Genomic DNA, 17,061 nt, shown 5'->3' with positions numbered 1-17,061 from the left:
GGTGGGATCCTTCCTGGGTGGGAACGGGCTAAACTCCTGGTGCAGATGTCCTATAGCTGGGAGATGCTGGGGATTTTGGAGCCAAGCAGCCATCAGGCCTGAGGCCCCTTGGGGATGAGAAGTCATTGGACATTCCGACTCTGGAGGTGTCATGGAGGTGGAGAAGGGTACAGATACAGACATCCCCACTGTCTGGGGCCTGAAGCTCTACTCTGGCACACTGTTCCCATGGTTGTTGAATTTCAAGGCTTGGATCTTAGCCAGGAAGATCTGGTGTTTCTGGCTGGTGTCCTGCATAAAGGGCCCAGGGCCCACCCCACCTTCTAGGTCTTTCCCTCAGACCCCTGTGGTCAGACCCTGCTCTCTGGGTTGCTGAAGGCAGGAGAAAGGAAAGCAGCATGCTCACCTTGGCAAAGGCCGGGTCCTGGGGAGCAGGCCCTGGGGATGGTGGAGATGGCAGGCAGAGGGCTGTGCTGTGAGAGACAGGCACCGGGAGAGGTTCCAGGCTGGAGCTGGGGCCGTACCACAGCCCTCCCCTGGAGCCAGCCTGGCGGGGGCAATGGCACACAGGCAGCATTGTCCTCCCACCTGCCGCAGGGCGGGGCCCAGACTGGAGGGGGAGGCTCAAGAATGCTCCAGGCCATAGCCAGAGGGTCTCCTCTCTATTCCACCCCACTGTCCCCTGCTAACTTCCCTTGTCATCAGGTGGGAGGCCTGCCTCTTAGGACCCAGAGGCCCCTGAGATGGCCTTGTTGGGTCTGGTGGAAACATGAAGGGGTAGAGTAGTCTGGGCTGGAGGCACTGAGGGGCAGCTAAGGCCCACTTCCCAACCTGATTGCCCTTCTGCACCCCCAGGGTCCCCTTGTGAGCACCCCCACCCTGTGTTGGCCAGCAGCCTCCCTGACTCCAGGAGCTGCCATACACACAAGCTCATCAGACCCTGGACTGAGGGGGCTTCTCCCTAGAGGATGCCCTGAAACTGAAATTGCAAAAGCTGGGGAAAGGGCAGAGTTTGCTTTCAAAAGCAGACTCAGTGTTGACTGTTTTGGGCTCTTTGGAGCTATGGCCTGGGGCATGGTTTCATAGTGGTCTGGCTAAGGTCAGGGTCACAGTCAACCACATCTTGGTGCATCCACCCCAGCAGCCCCAAGCCTCTGACAGGAAGAGTGTCTCTCCAGGGGAGGGGTCCCTGCAGCCATGGGGCGTGGCCCCAGAGGAAAGGGTGTGTGGGTCAGATCACACCTGGAAGCTTCCTCCCCTTGACTTCTGGCCTGCAGTCTGCTTGTCCCTGGCTGGTTTTTGAATGCTTAGAGTGTCCAAGCTTCTTCTTTGCTTGCGACCCAGATCTAGCCTGACCCCAGAGGCTGCTGGAACCTGTGATGCTCCTGTCTCAGCCTCCAAGAGTGCTGGAATAACACCACATTCCTTCCCTTCACCACTGGCCGCAGGTCCTCATCCCTGCTCTTCAGCTCCTAGGCCTGTGAACCATGCCCCTTTATCCTTCCAAAGCATGACACCCCAAGCTATGCAGACTCCCCACTAACAGCTAGGGAGAAGCCAGCCTAGGCAGATGTCTTGAGCAAGGCTTTGATGCCCTCCAGCCTCCTAACAGGCTACCCCCTCCCTACACCCCTGGACAGGGCCTGAGCTCTCTAGTCCTAAAGTTGGGTACCAGCTGACTTCCTCTCCCCTCCCTCCCTGTGCTCCTGTCCTAGCAGCCCAGCTGAAGTCCTGCTTGTTCCAGAAAGTCCTCCCCTGCTCCTTAGCCTAGGATGCCTGAGCTTCCTTCTCTTCCCACTAAGATGTTAGCGGAGGTCTCTTGTGATGTGAGCAGTGAGAACAGACTGAACTGCCCGATGCCTCACACACAGATGTCTCAGGGGCGGTTGTGAGGTTGTTGTATGCGGCTGGGGATGTCTCTCCATTCTCCTTAGCTCATGGGCAGTTAAGCTACTCTCGCTCTTCTGTTGATTGATTGCAGCCCCCGGTGACAAGAGAACCCTGTTGGTCAAAACAAAGTTTGGATTGTTTGTGTTGCAGGTATTGAATTTCAAGGTGATTAAAAAGATAAATTAAAAGATATAAAAGGGATGCATTGGTTCACATAAGTGAAAAATCTAGGAGGAAGACTAGGTGAGGGTTGATCCAGCAGCCCAAATGCTGTCAGCACAGGTCTGGGTTCCTTTGCCTTCCTCAGTGTCCTTTGTTCATGCTCCACAGAGTGGCTCTTGCAGCCTGACGTCTCTCCCCTACCCCGGGCAGCTGTGTACTCCTCCCAGTGCCATTTATGCTACAGCACCAGTAGGCACACTTCTTTATACAGCGTTGAGAGGAGAGAGAACATCTCTCCCAAGAGTAGGAGCAGAAGCTGGGAAGGGAGCAGCTCTGAGGCTCGGCTCCAGACCCACCTCTGAGGAGCTAGTCTACGCAGGAAATGAGATGCTCTGCATGGCTCAGCCTGGCAAGACTGGGAGGGAAGCTGGAAGGGGGAGCGCACCACAGAGGATGAGCTAGGCTGCATTCCCGGGAGCCACACGGGCAGAGGAGGTGACGCTGGGGAGGCAGAGCCGTGTCAGGCTCGGCAGCATTTTATTTTATTTTTTTTTTGTATTTTAGGGAAGGGTCTACAGTGTGCTCAGGGTCTCACTACTAGATTGGACTCATAGTGATCTGCCTGTTCACAGCCTCCCAAGAGCTGGGAATACAGGTGAATGCCACCACTAATTGCTGTCTTAGCATGCCCTGGAGGCAGGGCCTGGAGGCGGGGCTGGCAGGCAGGCCCGGGGATTGAACCACAGGTCCCTAGGCCTGCTTGCAGGCACTTTAATCTGTTGAGCTATTTGGCTGGTCCTTCTGTGTACACTTTGAGGCAGACCTGTGTCTCCGCAACCTTGTCCCCAGCTCTGACGTGCCCACTCTGCGGCCCCTCCAGACTCAGCATCCCACATGTTGAAGGTCCTTAGGTCCCTGTACCCAGTTAGATGCCGAAGATGAAGTCTCTTTCAGAAAGGCTGCAGAAGTCAGCTCCATGGCAGCGCTTGTGGAGGAGGCGTGGCCTCTCCCTGAACTCCAGAGTGAACAAACAGGAGGATGGGCTGGGTTTCCATTAATTTATTGATCAGTACACTGTGTCCTTTTACTTTTGCCAGTTTCTTTCTTTTTTTTCTGTGGTATCAGGAGTCGAACTCATGACTTTGCACTAGCCAGGCAGGCGTTGTGCCACTGAGCTATATATCCTTGGCCCTGTGTTTGCCAGTTCTTTTTTTATTTTTTATTTTTTTTTTTAACATTTATTATTTATTGTGTGTGGGGGGGTGGCCAGCTCAGCCCACCAGGGGGCGCGGCTGGCTGGCATGTGGTGCTGGGGGATCGAACCGCTGTCCCTGTGCTTTGCTTAGCTTAGTTTGTTCCAAGTAGGTGCTTTAGACCACTGAGCCATCTCACCAGCCCAATTTTTGCTACTTTTCTTATTTCCTCTATATTTAATACAGTAATTGGAATTCTGTGAGAGTTGTCCAACTGGATTTGTATTTTCAGCTATAATAAGATATTCAGGACAGCTACAAACTTAAAGATATAAGCTATGTTTGAAGAGATTCCAAATACCAATGTCAAAGAAAACTAAATTGGTAACTTGTCTTGGAAAATATAAGTTTCAGAAAGAAAACAGCATTTATGATTTGTAAAATTGTTTTGACTTTTAATATTAACTTCAGAATGAAATTTTTTAAATTTTGCAAAAATTTTACATTTGGAATTGAAGAAATTGTTTCAGATTAGTGCTTTATCTGTAAAGCAGAAATTCTTTTTTTTTTTTTTTTTTTTTTTTCCCGGAACCGAGGATTGAACTCAGGCTCTTGTGCTTGCCAGGCAAACGCTTATTCCACTGACCCATCTCCCCAGGCCCAGGCAGAAATTCTTGTGGTTTTTATTGTTTATCTTTTTTTGGAGATGATTTTTCTATGCAGTTCAGGCTGGCCTTGAACTCACTTTGTAGCCCAGGCTGGCCTCAGACTCAGTGCTCCTCCTGCCTCAGCCTTTGGTGCTGGTACTCTATGCGCCACCATGCCTGTGTCTAAATTAAGGGTATCTAAATTAAGATACATTCTTAATTTAGGCCCTTGTTTACTTAATTATACCTCAGTGGTTCTCTTCTAAAAATGATACCTTGCAACATTCCATGAAGGACATGAGCAAAAAGTGCTTTCCTTATGGCCACACTGATTTTTCCTGGCCACTGCCCAGGGTCTCGTGGAAGTAAGGCAAGGTGGAAAGGTCCAGGCAGCAGCCGTGACTGGATGGGCAGGGGGCTGGGTGCAGGGATGGGCGACTGCCTGGGGAAGCTCTGCCGTCAGGGCAGCACCCCGGGGCTATCAGGGCCTCTCCCAGGGTTGGGATACTGCCAGGTGTGGGGGATGAAAAGAGCTTTGGCTCTGGCCTGTGTGGCTGCCGGTGCCAAGCTCCAGAGGGGGAGTCCAGCTCTGCAAGGCCGGCCTGTTGCGCCCCAGCCCGGCCCTGCCCCGCCCTGCCCCACCCAGGATGCAAAATGGCACCATCTCTGAAACATGGGTGAGGCTAGCGCTGGAGAGAAGCATGGCCCTCCCCAGGCCAAGCTGGGAGTAAGAGTCTGAAAGGAAAAAGCTGATCCATTTGGGCGCTAAAGCAGGCGGGGCAGGGGAGCCAGGAGTGGGTGCAGACCTCTCTGCGTGGCTCCGCAGGCCTTACCACCTGCAAACAGCTGCGGAGGTGCAGTCCAAGCGTTCCCTTTCCCTTTCCCGCACTCAGTACAGAGGTCCGTGTTTGTGGTGCATCTGCTGTGTCCAACCTGGACTTGAAGACTCATAGGTTTCCTTTGGATTAGGGAGGCCATGATGGTGGCATTAGAGTTCTAGATTGAGTTTAGCTACTGGAACCTACTCTCCCTTCCGTGTGCAAGCTCTGGGATCTCTCTGACAAGTGGGGTGGCCCAGGAAGGGGGCTGATGTTCTGACAGACTCCAGGGATGCGTTGGTCCTGTGGAGGGACAGGCTCTCCCTTGGTCACCAGCCCTAGGTTTCCCTTTCCAGGGAACTTGTCATGATGAACTATTTCATGGTGTAAGGGGAGATATCAGGTACTTTCTTTTCTTTTAAAGAACATCCCCAACCCTGGGAGTGGTGGCACTCGCCTGTAATCCCAATGCTTGGATGGCTGAAAACAGGAGGATCACTACGAGTCCGATCTGTATAGTAAGACCCAGTACTAAATACATTTAAAAAAAAAAATTAAAGAACATCACCAGGGGCCCAGCAGGAAAAGGTTCGGCTGCCAAAGCTTCTCGGGCCTGAGGGCGCAGGGCAGGGGCAGGGAGGAGGCCAGGCTGCCCAAGCAGTTTCCTTCTGTGGACAAACCAGAGCCTTAGCCTGCTGCTCTCCAAACAGGATCTTTTCCTACGACTTTGCGCAGACACAGTCTGGCCATGTCTACATAGGTACACACCGACAAGTTTTAAAAGTATAGACTGGATTGAGGAGGCAGTTCAGTAGCAGAGCATTTGCCTAGTATGCCCAAGGCCCTGGTTTTATCCCCAGCATGAGGAAAAAAAAAATTCCCCAAACTGGAAACCAAAAAAAACAAAACAACCAACAGAAAAGCAAACCATACTTGTGTGAAGAATATAGGTGCATATATTTATGTTTATATATCATAACTACGCAGAGTTAAAGAAGCAAGACAGTTCTGAAGGCATGGTCAACTCTCCCTGGCATCCCTGTACCTCTGGACAAACCATCTCTCTTCTCACGCTGACGTTGCTGGCTGCCACCTGCTGCACACCTGAGCGGGGCTCACCGTCACAGAAATACTTGTCTATATTACAATACGCAAATCACAAACATTTCCCCTGCATGTCTAATTAATTTAAAAGTGCTCATTCAGATCAAAAGGTACATTATACAATGTCTTGTCTTAAAAAGGAAGATGGAGAATTTAGGGCTGGCATCTAGATAAATTCTTCCCCCAAATCAGTACTTTCTTGCCTTTCTGAGATAGGATCTCACTGTGTAGTTCAGGCTGGCCTTGAATTCACTATGTCGTTCAGGCTGGCTTCAAACTCACAGTGATCCTCCTGCCTCAGCCTCCTGAGTACCGGGATTACAGGTGTGCACCACCATGCCCAGCTCAGTATTTTTTCTTAAATGTATAGTTTTGACCCTGATGACACCATAGGCAGGTGAAAGGAACAGGGAGAAAAGTGTGGCTTTGGAAGGCTCAGTGGGGATGATTTCACTCCTTTCTGGTGCTGGGCAAGGCCCAGGTCACACAGCCTTTGCAGCTCTGACCCTCTCCCATTGCATAAATAAAGATAAAAGCCACCTGCTGCCCTAAGCTGTGACCTCAGGGCAGGAGGGTGGCAGTGCAAGTGCCCACCTTCACCTGGCCCAGGAATCTGAGCAAGTGGCCCAGGTGAAGGGCCTGGGTGAGCCAGCCAAGAGCCAAGGGAAGGAAAAGTAGCCAAGTCCTGCCTCAAGATGGGCATTCACGAGCAACCACAGAGCTTTGAAGAAAGGAGTTTATATAAAACATTTCTGTATAAAGCCTTTTATAAGAAAAACACAAGTGGGCATGATAAAAGTGCCTATTTTTCTACAAAATAGTGTCTAACTCCACTAGACTGAACTCTCCTGAATACAGGGCTTGAGACACTGCATACACCAAGACGTGGTTCTGTTGAATTTAAGTCCTGTCACCCACCAAGGAGCCTTAGGGGACAGGGACTACACTAAACAATGGAAGAAAGTTTCTTTCGTTTAGTGTGGTTTAAGTCTTATAAATAGATTCACTACAGCCTACTAGGCAAACTGGTAGGACTTCAAAATGGCCTGAAACACCAAATGAAGGTCTTGCCAGGGGTTTGAAGAGGTTGTGAGTTCCAAATCCCTTGCCAATTACAGTTCTGGATGCCCAGGAAGGAGGCCTGGAAGGGGTGGGCACTAGGTAGTGGGACAGATGTGCCCTGGTTCCCTAAGAGAGGACACAACAGACAAGCCTGGCCATCAGTCCTCTCTTTGCAGTCTGCAGGGAGTAGGAACCTTCTGTTTTATTCTTTTTCTCCTCTAAATATAGCAGGAAACACAATAAACAAAATAAATAAGATCATCTGTGCTGGCCTAGTGCCCTCTAAGGGACAGACAGGCACTGAGACACTGCTCACAGTGACAGCACGCAGTGCGGCCCTGCAGCTCATCTGCTGTAGGAAAGGCCCCCGCTCACTCTCCAGTCTAGGAGTCCACCAAGCCTGCCCCTATGCGTGTGTTCCTCCAGGTTTCTGGGTACTCTGGGTAATTTCCCTTTCTTCTCAAACTTATGATCTCCTAATCCATTCCTCTCCCCCTAATATTTTAATAGAAACTTGGAATTTTAGAGGTGAAAGGACCTCATCTGGTATCCAGTGTCTGGCCTCCTCATCCTAAAAATGGGGAAACTGAGGCACAGAGAGGGCAGTGCTTTGCCCAAGGCCATTGAGCAGTCAGTGGCAGAGCAGGCTGTAGGCCCAGGTCCCCTGACTCCCTCCCTCCTGCCCTGCCCCACTTGCCCTGTTCTGTGGTGGCCTCTAGTCAGCCTATGGCAGGGACTTCCTATGTGAGGGGGGTACGAGGTGTGCAGGGAGGCTGTTGGGCAGCTCGTAGCCGTCGAGCTTGATCTTGATGAGATGCTTGGCCAGCGCGAACTCCTCCTCGTCCAGCATGCCATCACAGTCACAGTCGGCCAGCTTCCAAATCTTGCCCAGCACGCTGTTGGGTAACTTGGAGGTCACCATCTCCTTCTTGGCATTGACACCTGTGATCTTGCCATTGATGGGGGACAGAGTGTAGAAGAGCTCGTCGTAGGCAGGCTTGTCTTTGGCTACCACCCACTCCTCCTCATCAGCCCCCTCCTTAGCCCCCTCCCCATAGCCCTGGTTGAAGGGGCCCTCAGTGGTGCCATCGAAGGCGCCGCCCTGCACCATCTGCGTGGGCATGCTCAGCTCCTCCTGGCTGATGAGGCTCATGAGGGATGAGATCTTGCTGGTCAGCATGTTGTCCACAGCCTCGATCAGCTTGGGCTTCAGCGAGTGAAATTTGGAGAAGTCGTAGTTCTCAAGCTGTTCCTGCAGGAGGAGAAAACACAGCCTTGGTGACAGGCTCCCTCTTCAGGAAGAAACAGGCAGGGGCAGCAGGAGGGAGACACTCCTCCTCACTCACCCTGCGCTTTCCCGAGCTCACCGTCCCATGGGGTCCCTACACCCAAACTCACTGGATGCAAGTGTGGTTTTTGGAAGGGCAAGTTACATATGAATAGGATTTCAAGAAAATCCTTTACCTGCCCCTCTTATCTATCTATCTATCTATTTCGGGAGGGGGGGTCTTTTTGAGACAAGGTCTTGCTATACAGCTCAGGCTGGCCTTTAACTCACTTTGTAGCCCAGGCTGGTCTCAAACTCATGGCTGTTCTCCTGCCTTAGCTTCCTGAGTGCTGGGATTATAGGCATGCGCCACCACACTCGGCTGTACCCCTCTTTTTGAAAACTCTAGACATTACTTCACACTTCAGCTGATCTGCATACCTTTCCTGGGTTGGAAGGGCAGCACTATTCTCAACCTTGTTTTATAGAGAGTCACACACAGTTTTGATGGAGTCAAGACCAGGGCCCACACCTCTTGGCTTTCACTACTGCTATCCTGGCTGGCACAGGGGGACTATACTTGGGGGAAAGTACCTAAAAACTTTGTTTTAGATCAGCTGAAAAAAAGAAGGACAAATGACAGTAAAAACCTCAATACAGTTTAGGGCACTAATCTCTTATGAATAAGCCCCAAATGCTGTGCAGGTCGGGACCCGTGTAGGGTCAGCTACACTGAAGCACAGCTGGGCTGCAGCGCGAGAATCCTGCAGACAGAGGCATCAAGCGACCCGCGAACGTTTCCCAAGCGTGGGCGCGCACTGCTAGGCACTTTCACTCATACACACACACACACACACACACACACACACACAATTTAACACCACACCGATACATAATCTGTATTTTTAAAGAAATGTGTCAGCTGAGCATGGTGACACAGGCCTGTAATTCCAGCATTCTGGGAGGCTGAGGTCAAAGGATCACAAGTTCAAGCTTCGTATAGGTAACTTAGTGATGTAGTGAGACCCTGTCCCAAAACTTAACATTTTAAAAAAGATCTGGGGATGTAGCTAAGTGTAAAGCCCCTGGGTTCAATCTCTAATACTGGAAAAAAAAATGTATCACAGACAATAATCAATAATGTTAATTTTTATATAATCTCATTCTTAATAGCTCTATAGCATTTAACTGTCTGAAGGGGCCATTTCTCCTTTATCCTGTTCCCTCCCTGTTTGCGATACAGAATCAAAGCTGTGGTCTGTAGGCTGCATGGGAGGGCAGGAATTCTGTGCTGACATTTTGAAGGGGCACCCTGAGCTGTAGATTTTGAGAGACATAGCTGGGAGCTAGATAGCCAGTCAGCCTGGTCTGTCTCCAGAGGAGGGCCTCCCACACTGCTGCCAAGCCCTGTAGGGCTGGGATGAAACCCCAATGTGGCCTGTGATCTCCTCTGGGCAGTGGGGTGAGGTAGGCCTGCTTTAAAAGGAGAATTCTGGTTCCTCTGTCTTCATACTCACTGGCAGATTATAAACACCAGCATATCACCCTTCTTAGCATCAAGCAATAATGTCAGATCTGTCAGCAAAGGGACTGAAAAGAATAAGTTGAGGGGAAGGAGGTGAAAGCATCCTACACAAAACTCTCAGCACTGCTGGGAGAAAGAAGGATGGGTTCCATGTATACGAACACCTATGCTATGGCTCAGGAGTGCACCTGAGCTGGGGGCACCTGGGCTCTGCGTCTGGCCTGGCAGATTCGTGAGCAGGATGCACATCCTAACGCTCTATCAGCTTGCAGTGACTATAGATCCTGGCGGCACATGTTTGGAAAACCGACAGGGGAAATGGCCACCTACTTGCAGGGGTGGTCAGAAAACAGCTGCTACTCCTACCCTGAAGAGCATAAAGGACATAAACCCTATACACTTGTCCCTATGGTCCCCACAGGCCTGACCAGAGAGTATGCATTCAAGTTAGACCATCATCATCTATTCCATCAAGGTGGGTCCCAAAACATTTTTATGGGATGACTACTCACTGGGAGTTTGAAGACAGCCCCATTAACAATTATCCAGCAAGCCAGGACCCTGGAATTACTCCTTCCTAAGGGAAAAGGCCAGTTCCCAGCCCAATCCCAGTTGGCTGGGCCCTCACAGGCCTTGTTCTTCCAAGGGTTAGCAGGAGTGAGGTTCCAATGCACAGAAGGGCCAGGGCAGACAGGGGTAGTTTTGCTGCCCCCTGCTGTTGACATGCTGCCAACTCATTTGCCATGGGATCACTGTCCTTCCAGAAGCAAGGCAGGGTAAAGGTGGTATTAGTAGGGTTCTAGTCATCCTGAGGTATTGACACATCTGGGCCAAAAGTCAGATGCACTCCAGAAGGGGGAGGGCAGAGGAAAGAGCCTTAGGAGCAGGTTTCAGAGCCTGTCCTACCACTGCAGGAAGCCTCAAAATACATGTTTAGTTCAATGGCCGAGTCACCATGATCAGACAGTCTATGACGGGCCTGAAGAACATCTAGAGCTGGCTTCTACAAGCTTTCCAGACAACTCTAATGGGGGTGAAGTCTATAACACAGTCATCTCTGCTGTCCCCACCTCTACACCAGACACAGGGGAGGTCACTTGGAGGGTGTCAGATTCTCACCAGACTCAGGCTGGGAGAGGCCTATACCCACACCATGTACTCAGAGCTTCTGGGATGACAGCAGGTAGCCAATACACATGGGACAGTGAACACTCCTGATGGCCACTGGCCTGCCTCATTTCATGAGATTCTCTGATGGCGCTGGCTGGTGTGGTTTGGAGCCCACTGGCTTCCTAAGGAGAAATCATCCTTAGCTTCTAGGGTTTCCTCTGGAAACCCTTGTTCTACAAGCCCTCTGAGGTTCAGACCTGGCCAGGGTCTGAAAAACTCACCATTCAAGAGGTACCATGAACACACAGTGACTAAGGTAGGCTGAGCTGCCACTACATCCTGGATGTGGGGGATATGGGAGAGGACAGAACTCATGGAGTTCTCTCCTGAGGGAGACAGACAGGAAATGATGTAATTAATTACTCTGAACCACAACAGCATTCATGCTGCAGCAAGAAGTATGTGTCTCAACAAGAGACCTTGCTGCCCACAGCCTCACTGCCAGTGTCACAATGTGAAGACTAAATTCTTTTTAGTCTTTTTTTTTTTTTTTGTTCAGTGATTTATTCCCAGGGCTGAGAACAGCGCTTGATGGGATGAGCCATTTCATGTCTTAGATGAAGGACTAAGTGGACACAAGTGACCAGGTACTGTGGGACCTGGTGTGGGGCCTGACCCACAGGGGCTCTTAACACACCCAGACGCTTCCTGGGTCCTCCTGCAGGATGGGCTGTGGCTGTTCCAGAGATGAGGGTTTCCCTTCTCAGGGATCATCCCTCTGCCCCAGCTCTGGTGGTGTGGCTGTCATATGATGCTGCCAGGCCCAGGCTTGCAAGTAGCTCAGGTCTCAGAGTCAGCTACCTGCACCTGGGGGTTTGGAAGGCCCTGGAACAGCCTCTTCCTGTGGTTGGTGACAACCTAATCATGCTAAGGATTCACAGAGGGCTCCACAAGATGGTGGCACACACTGGGTATTTTCTCATAACTTTAAGTTGAGACACCAGGTTTCCTTCCCACTAAAGTTCCATCTGAAAGACAGGAAACAGCTGCCCTGCAGTTCGGTCATGAGGTGTAGGCACAGCCTAAGAGTGTGAATGGGGAGCTCTCCAGGACATGCCTAAATCAGGCTTCCTGTGATGATGAGAGCAACCTCGTTCATCCTCTGGTGCAGGTATGTTTATTTCACTGCTGGAAGAGAAAAGATGTTTCTGTACTTGCTATGAAATAAACAGAGCCAGATCATATTGACCAGCATACTTACCTGAGCCCAGGTGTGAGAACTCTCCCCAGAACAGCAGGGTCCAGCCTGTGTTTGTGTGTGATTCATTAAAACTCACATTACTAACTACTACCCTCAGAATGAAACTCCTGCCACTGTCCCCACCTCTGGCCCTTGCCTCTAGAATGCTGTGGTCCCTTCTCCCTTTCTCTTCCTCCTCCTTCTAGCAGGGACCTTGAGGGCCAGCATTCCGTGCACTGCTACCTTAGTGACATTGGCCTCTGTAGCTCGGGGCAGATGTGTTGGCCGATCTCAGGGCATAGCAGATATGCAGATGGCTTTGGCCTGTGTAGTAATTTCTGAAACTGAGTCAAAATTTGAAAACCAGGTGCTTTTATATACAAATCTTGATCACGTGAGTCTGTATCCCCTTAGGGTAGTGACCAATGGGTGGGACAGGATGTCCCCATGGAGACTGGGTACACTCTCTGCCTGGGACCCCCAAGTGCATGGCAAGGGCAGAACTGTGTCTTCTGTATGCAGATTCAAGTGTCTGTCAGATGCGGAAGTCAGAAAGGAGGTGGTCAGCAAGAGCTGCCCATGCTCCTCCACCTGGCTGGCTTCACTTGGTCGCAACACGGGCTGGTGGCCATGGCCACCTGAGCCGGGATCGCTTGCTTTATGGAAGAACAGTGGCTGTGCGAAGATGGATGCACGTCTGGATGAGAAGACAGTCGGTCTGGTGGCGAGGACTGTGTGCTGAGGCCAGTCGGGCGGGCTTCTTAGGAGAACATGCTTATCTGAGGCAGACACACCCTGCAGACCTAGCTTAGCTGGCACCGCCCAGACTCAACTTGAGAGGCTCTGAAATTGGACCAAGGTCACCAGTGCCAGACTTTCAGCAAAACCCTGTGTCCTGCAAGGCCTAGCCATGTCCACAGAGCCCCACGCCATGATGAGGTCACCTGAGTAGATAATCCCACCATGCCGGCAGGCAGAAGAGGCTGTCCAAGGTGACCTTCAAGGCCATGCCCAACTCTGATTCCTTTAAGGTGTAGGATTCTGAGAAACAGGTGTTACCTCAGCATCAAAACCACTTCCTTGAGCAGTCTCAGGGGCTCATCTGATTTCTCCATACCAATGCCATTGACCTTTGTTGTGTCCTCTTCTGCTTAAGTGTTTTAGAAGCAGGCAGTTTCTGCGTCATCCAGGAGGACCGGTTCTTATGTTCTTTTTTTTTTTTTTTCCTGGAACTGGGGATTGCCAGGAAGCGCTTATTCCACTGAGACATCTCCCTGGCTCCTCTTATGTTCTTCTTGATCCTAAACCATAAACCCTCCTGTCCCACTGTATCTCCCTCCTATCCCATGACACGGTAGTGGGCTCCCAGTTACCTGCATTGCCTTGACTTCAGGGAAGTCCCCTGCAGAAATCTGGTATTCTCGTTGAAGCTGAAGGTAGATTTCTGGGAGCCTGTAGATAAGTTCTCGCTTCTTGTTTTCCTTTCCAAACATACTTGGCATCTCCTTCTTCAGGTAGCTGATGATGTAGGCATGTACCTGAAGGGGAGGTCAAGTAAAGATGCGCTACTCAGAACTGCTCCAGAGAAGGGCCAAACGCCTGCATCTCATACATGTCAACTACACAGAAAGGGCACCCATGCAGAGCCATGGTCCTCACATACAGCAGGGAGCAAGGTTTAGGGGAGCAGACTGTCTACAGGGGGCTGGGATGCATGTCCAGGGCTTGTGAGTTCTGGGCAGGATGATGGGTGGGTGGGTAGGGCAGAGCCACGGGAGAAGCTGCAATCACTTGGGGAGAGTAATAGAGAGGACACCATGACCACGGGCTAGGGGAAGAGGAGGCAGGGAGACTCCGGGAGGTGGAACGTGGTGTGTAAAGGGTGGTGGGATGACAGACCAAGGCAAGAGCTGATCTGATGGAACTTGGCCTTGAACAGAAGGGATGCGTGGCTGAGGGGAAGACCGTACCAGTCCTGGTGGAGCAAACGACGTGGACTGAGGTGCAGTGCAGTGTGTTTGGGACATCGTGGGCATGGTTTGGAGGGTGGGTTACATACAGACTCTGTTGACCAGGTATTAGGAGCCAGTGGAGGACTTAAGCTGAAGCTCTGCTAACCCAGTGATGGTTCTAAGTTACCAGAGAGATCAGAATAAGGCTCAAAGCAACCTGCTTCCCAGGTAGGGTGGGAAGGCTTGGCTGGGGACAGACTGGGCAGTGTGGAATAGTACAAGGGATGTCCCTTGTCCTAAACACGGCCCTTGTGGCAGCACAACTGCCACGGGGAATTCCATGCTCCAGCTGAGGTGTGTTTCTGAGCAGAAATTCTGTGGTCTGGGTAGTGAGTGACAGATGTGAGACAGACCTGAGTTGTAGTGATTAACCAGAAGATCTAGGAGAAAGTTTTTCCCGGTCCTTGGTGACACCAGGAAGTGAAACTGGACACTGATTGTAATGGCTGATCTGCACAGAAACTCTCCAGTGAGCAATGAAACAAGAATGCCCACCCTTCTGTGGGCAGTTTACATGTCAAAATCTTTATAGGCGGCACCAAAGTCATTTTTGTGTGAGACTAGACTAGCTACCTAGGACCATGCTGGTTGGCAGAAACTCCCCCTGGGGAGGAACCTGGGAGCAAGAGAAAGAATCCCTAGAAACCCTGATCCTGGGGTGGCCCTGGATTGTCACCTGACAGGCAGTATTCTGCTAGAAGAGCTGGGTTTGGCCTGGGCCACACCCTTTCTCAACATTTCTACTCTTCCACTGATTCCTAGTTCAGGACAATATGGCACATTCATTACAAAGGCTTTCCTGCAGGGCTTAATTCCTATACAGTTATTCAAAAGTCAAGTAAATAGCTAAATAAGAAAGGATGAAAGACAGAGCAGAGATTATAAAAAAGAAAATAACTATGTAGCTATGGGAAACCTTATTAAAGAAAACAGACTTCACCATAATCTTGTGGAAATTAAATAAAGGGGATAAGTGGATACATTCTGTAGCCCAGCCCGGGGCCTCTGTGGGTGGGGACACGCTGGACAAAGCCAGAAACACGTGCTAAGATGAGGGCCACATGACGCAAATCTGCTCTGTGCAGCAGGGACAGGGCTAACTCTTCCATCTATACAAAGGTCATCTCAGCATAGAGCACACTGGGTTGCCAGCCACTGCTTAGAGTACACAGAACTGGAGAGATGATTCTAAGTCTTTCTGTCACTGGCAACCTTGTTTATTTATTTTTCAATATTAAATAACTTAAAGTATTTCCAAGATTTTCTCGAGATAAAAAGAGAAACTCAATATTCAGGAATTCTTTATTTAGACTTCTAGGCTATGATGAATGAGTCACAAGCGAAGCTAGTGCCTTGCTTTGGGTGGCCGACTGCCTGGTGAGGCACGGGTGGGGCTGGGGGAGCCCCAAGGACTTACAGGACTGCCACACTCCAGTGGGAATAGCCAGATGGTCACTAGTGGCTCCCGCATTCTACCCGCACAGTCTTCCTGGAACCTATGGCCTGGCCCAGGCCTGCCCTGCTCTGTGTGGCAGCCAGTTCCAATGGAGGCAGGAAGGCTGCTAGCTGCTGGCATTCCACCATAAGGGGTTCTTACTGAGAACCCCTCCCCCGCCCCCCATTCCCAGAGGCCAGGCCAGCTGGTTCCCTGAGGCCCTCTGAGTTACTGCTGAGCTGTTCCGGGAAGGTTTCATCTCTGCTCCTTATTCTGACTCACTCTTACTCAGCCCCTGCCCTCTAGGCTGGGCACCTGATCCTGATCACAGGCCTGCTAGGGCCTGTGTAACCTGAGCTGAACTCAGGTGCTATGTGCCCACTACCCCTCTCCATCCACTACTGCCACCAGCTCCCTCCTCTGAGACCTTATGGCTCTTGCCAATTGATGATGGAGGTTGTTAGAAGATGGGTTGTCCTTGGACACTAGGCTTCCAGTGCCCTGACAGAGGAGGCAGCTTTTGTGCCAGCCCTTAATCTTCCTGACATGTTATCTGCCTGGTACTACCTGAGTCATGACCCTCGGGTGACCGGCTCACACTTCCACAGTGTGAGCCTCTCGTTGTGCTGCCTGTGAGAGGCTGCCCTTCCTGGAGCTTGCTGGGACAATTGCCCAGACTCAGATTCCATGTGGGAACTCTGGCTTTAAAAAGTTGATTAAATTGCATGGTAAATCAGAATCTTAGAGCACTGAATATGGAAGACACACTCGATCTAATTGAACTCCTGGTCCCAGGCATTTCATATACTTTCCACAGGGTCACACAGATAGTTGGGAGGCGTGAGGCTGGCAATGGCACCCAAATGCCTCATTCCCATTCTTACAGAACTGCTTTCTGTGGGTATGAGTTAAAAACTTAAGATAGGGTTGAGGATGCAGCTTGGTGGTAGGTAGAGAGCACTTGCCTAGTATGTGTGAAGCCCTGGATTTGACCGCTAAAACTAAACATTGAAGCTGTTCAAAATCTGGAATTCAGAATGAACAGTGAATCATAGAACAATAGCTTGGAAAATTGACTCAGGGATTGATTTTTAATAGATCCTTATTCCTCGTTTATGGAAGTTTTAGAAAGGATGTTAATCTCCCTTTGCCTACACACTAAAAATAGATACATCACAGCACCCAGACATTAGGAATACCACACAGGAGTAAGGAAAGATGCTGGAGGCTTCTAACAGGAGGCACCTTGTCATTTTCTAAAGATGCTTAGTAAACACAGGGGACAGGCTAAAGTGCAAAAGTCACAGTCAACTTCAAAGGTTTACTCCTGCTCTTCTGTTTAGAGATGTCTCTCCAGGTAAATACTGGACTCAGGGCTACAATCGGAGATGGCCCTGTGTGAGGAGGTGGACAGAGCCTTAGACTTTCTGTACTTTATAATTAAGAGAATTGAGACCCAGTCCTAGCCCAGGTCCGGTGAGTGTGTGGAGAGCTTCCTGCTAACCTGCGCCGGCGGGACCAGTCCCAGCCCAGGCGCAGCGTGGGCCGGACCCTCTCCCACCCCCTTGGGCCGCCCCCAACCACTCCGCCTTACCT

General features: G+C 50.7%; 1 protein-coding gene across 1 annotated transcript in view; it reads right to left on the bottom strand.

Annotated features, from left to right (window-relative positions):
• Positions 1 to 7,032: 7,032 nt before the first annotated feature.
• The window catches only part of Ehd4 (EH domain containing 4), an 84,855-nt gene continuing 74,826 nt past the window's right edge, over positions 7,033 to 17,061 (bottom strand). The window contains exons 5-6 of the mRNA XM_004623378.3: positions 13,392 to 13,556; positions 7,033 to 8,128 (exon numbers count right to left, since the gene is read on the bottom strand). Coding sequence (XP_004623435.2) covers positions 7,601 to 8,128; positions 13,392 to 13,556 — 693 coding nt within the window. The 3' untranslated portion in view covers positions 7,033 to 7,600. The remainder of the gene's footprint in view (positions 8,129 to 13,391; positions 13,557 to 17,061) is intronic.

Source organism: Octodon degus, unplaced genomic scaffold, assembly GCF_000260255.1.
Source record: "Octodon degus isolate 3935 unplaced genomic scaffold, OctDeg1.0 scaffold00002, whole genome shotgun sequence".
NCBI lineage: Eukaryota > Metazoa > Chordata > Mammalia > Rodentia > Octodontidae > Octodon > Octodon degus.
Note: the sequence above shows the minus strand (reverse complement) of the source record. Positions and strands in the feature narration are given on the sequence as shown.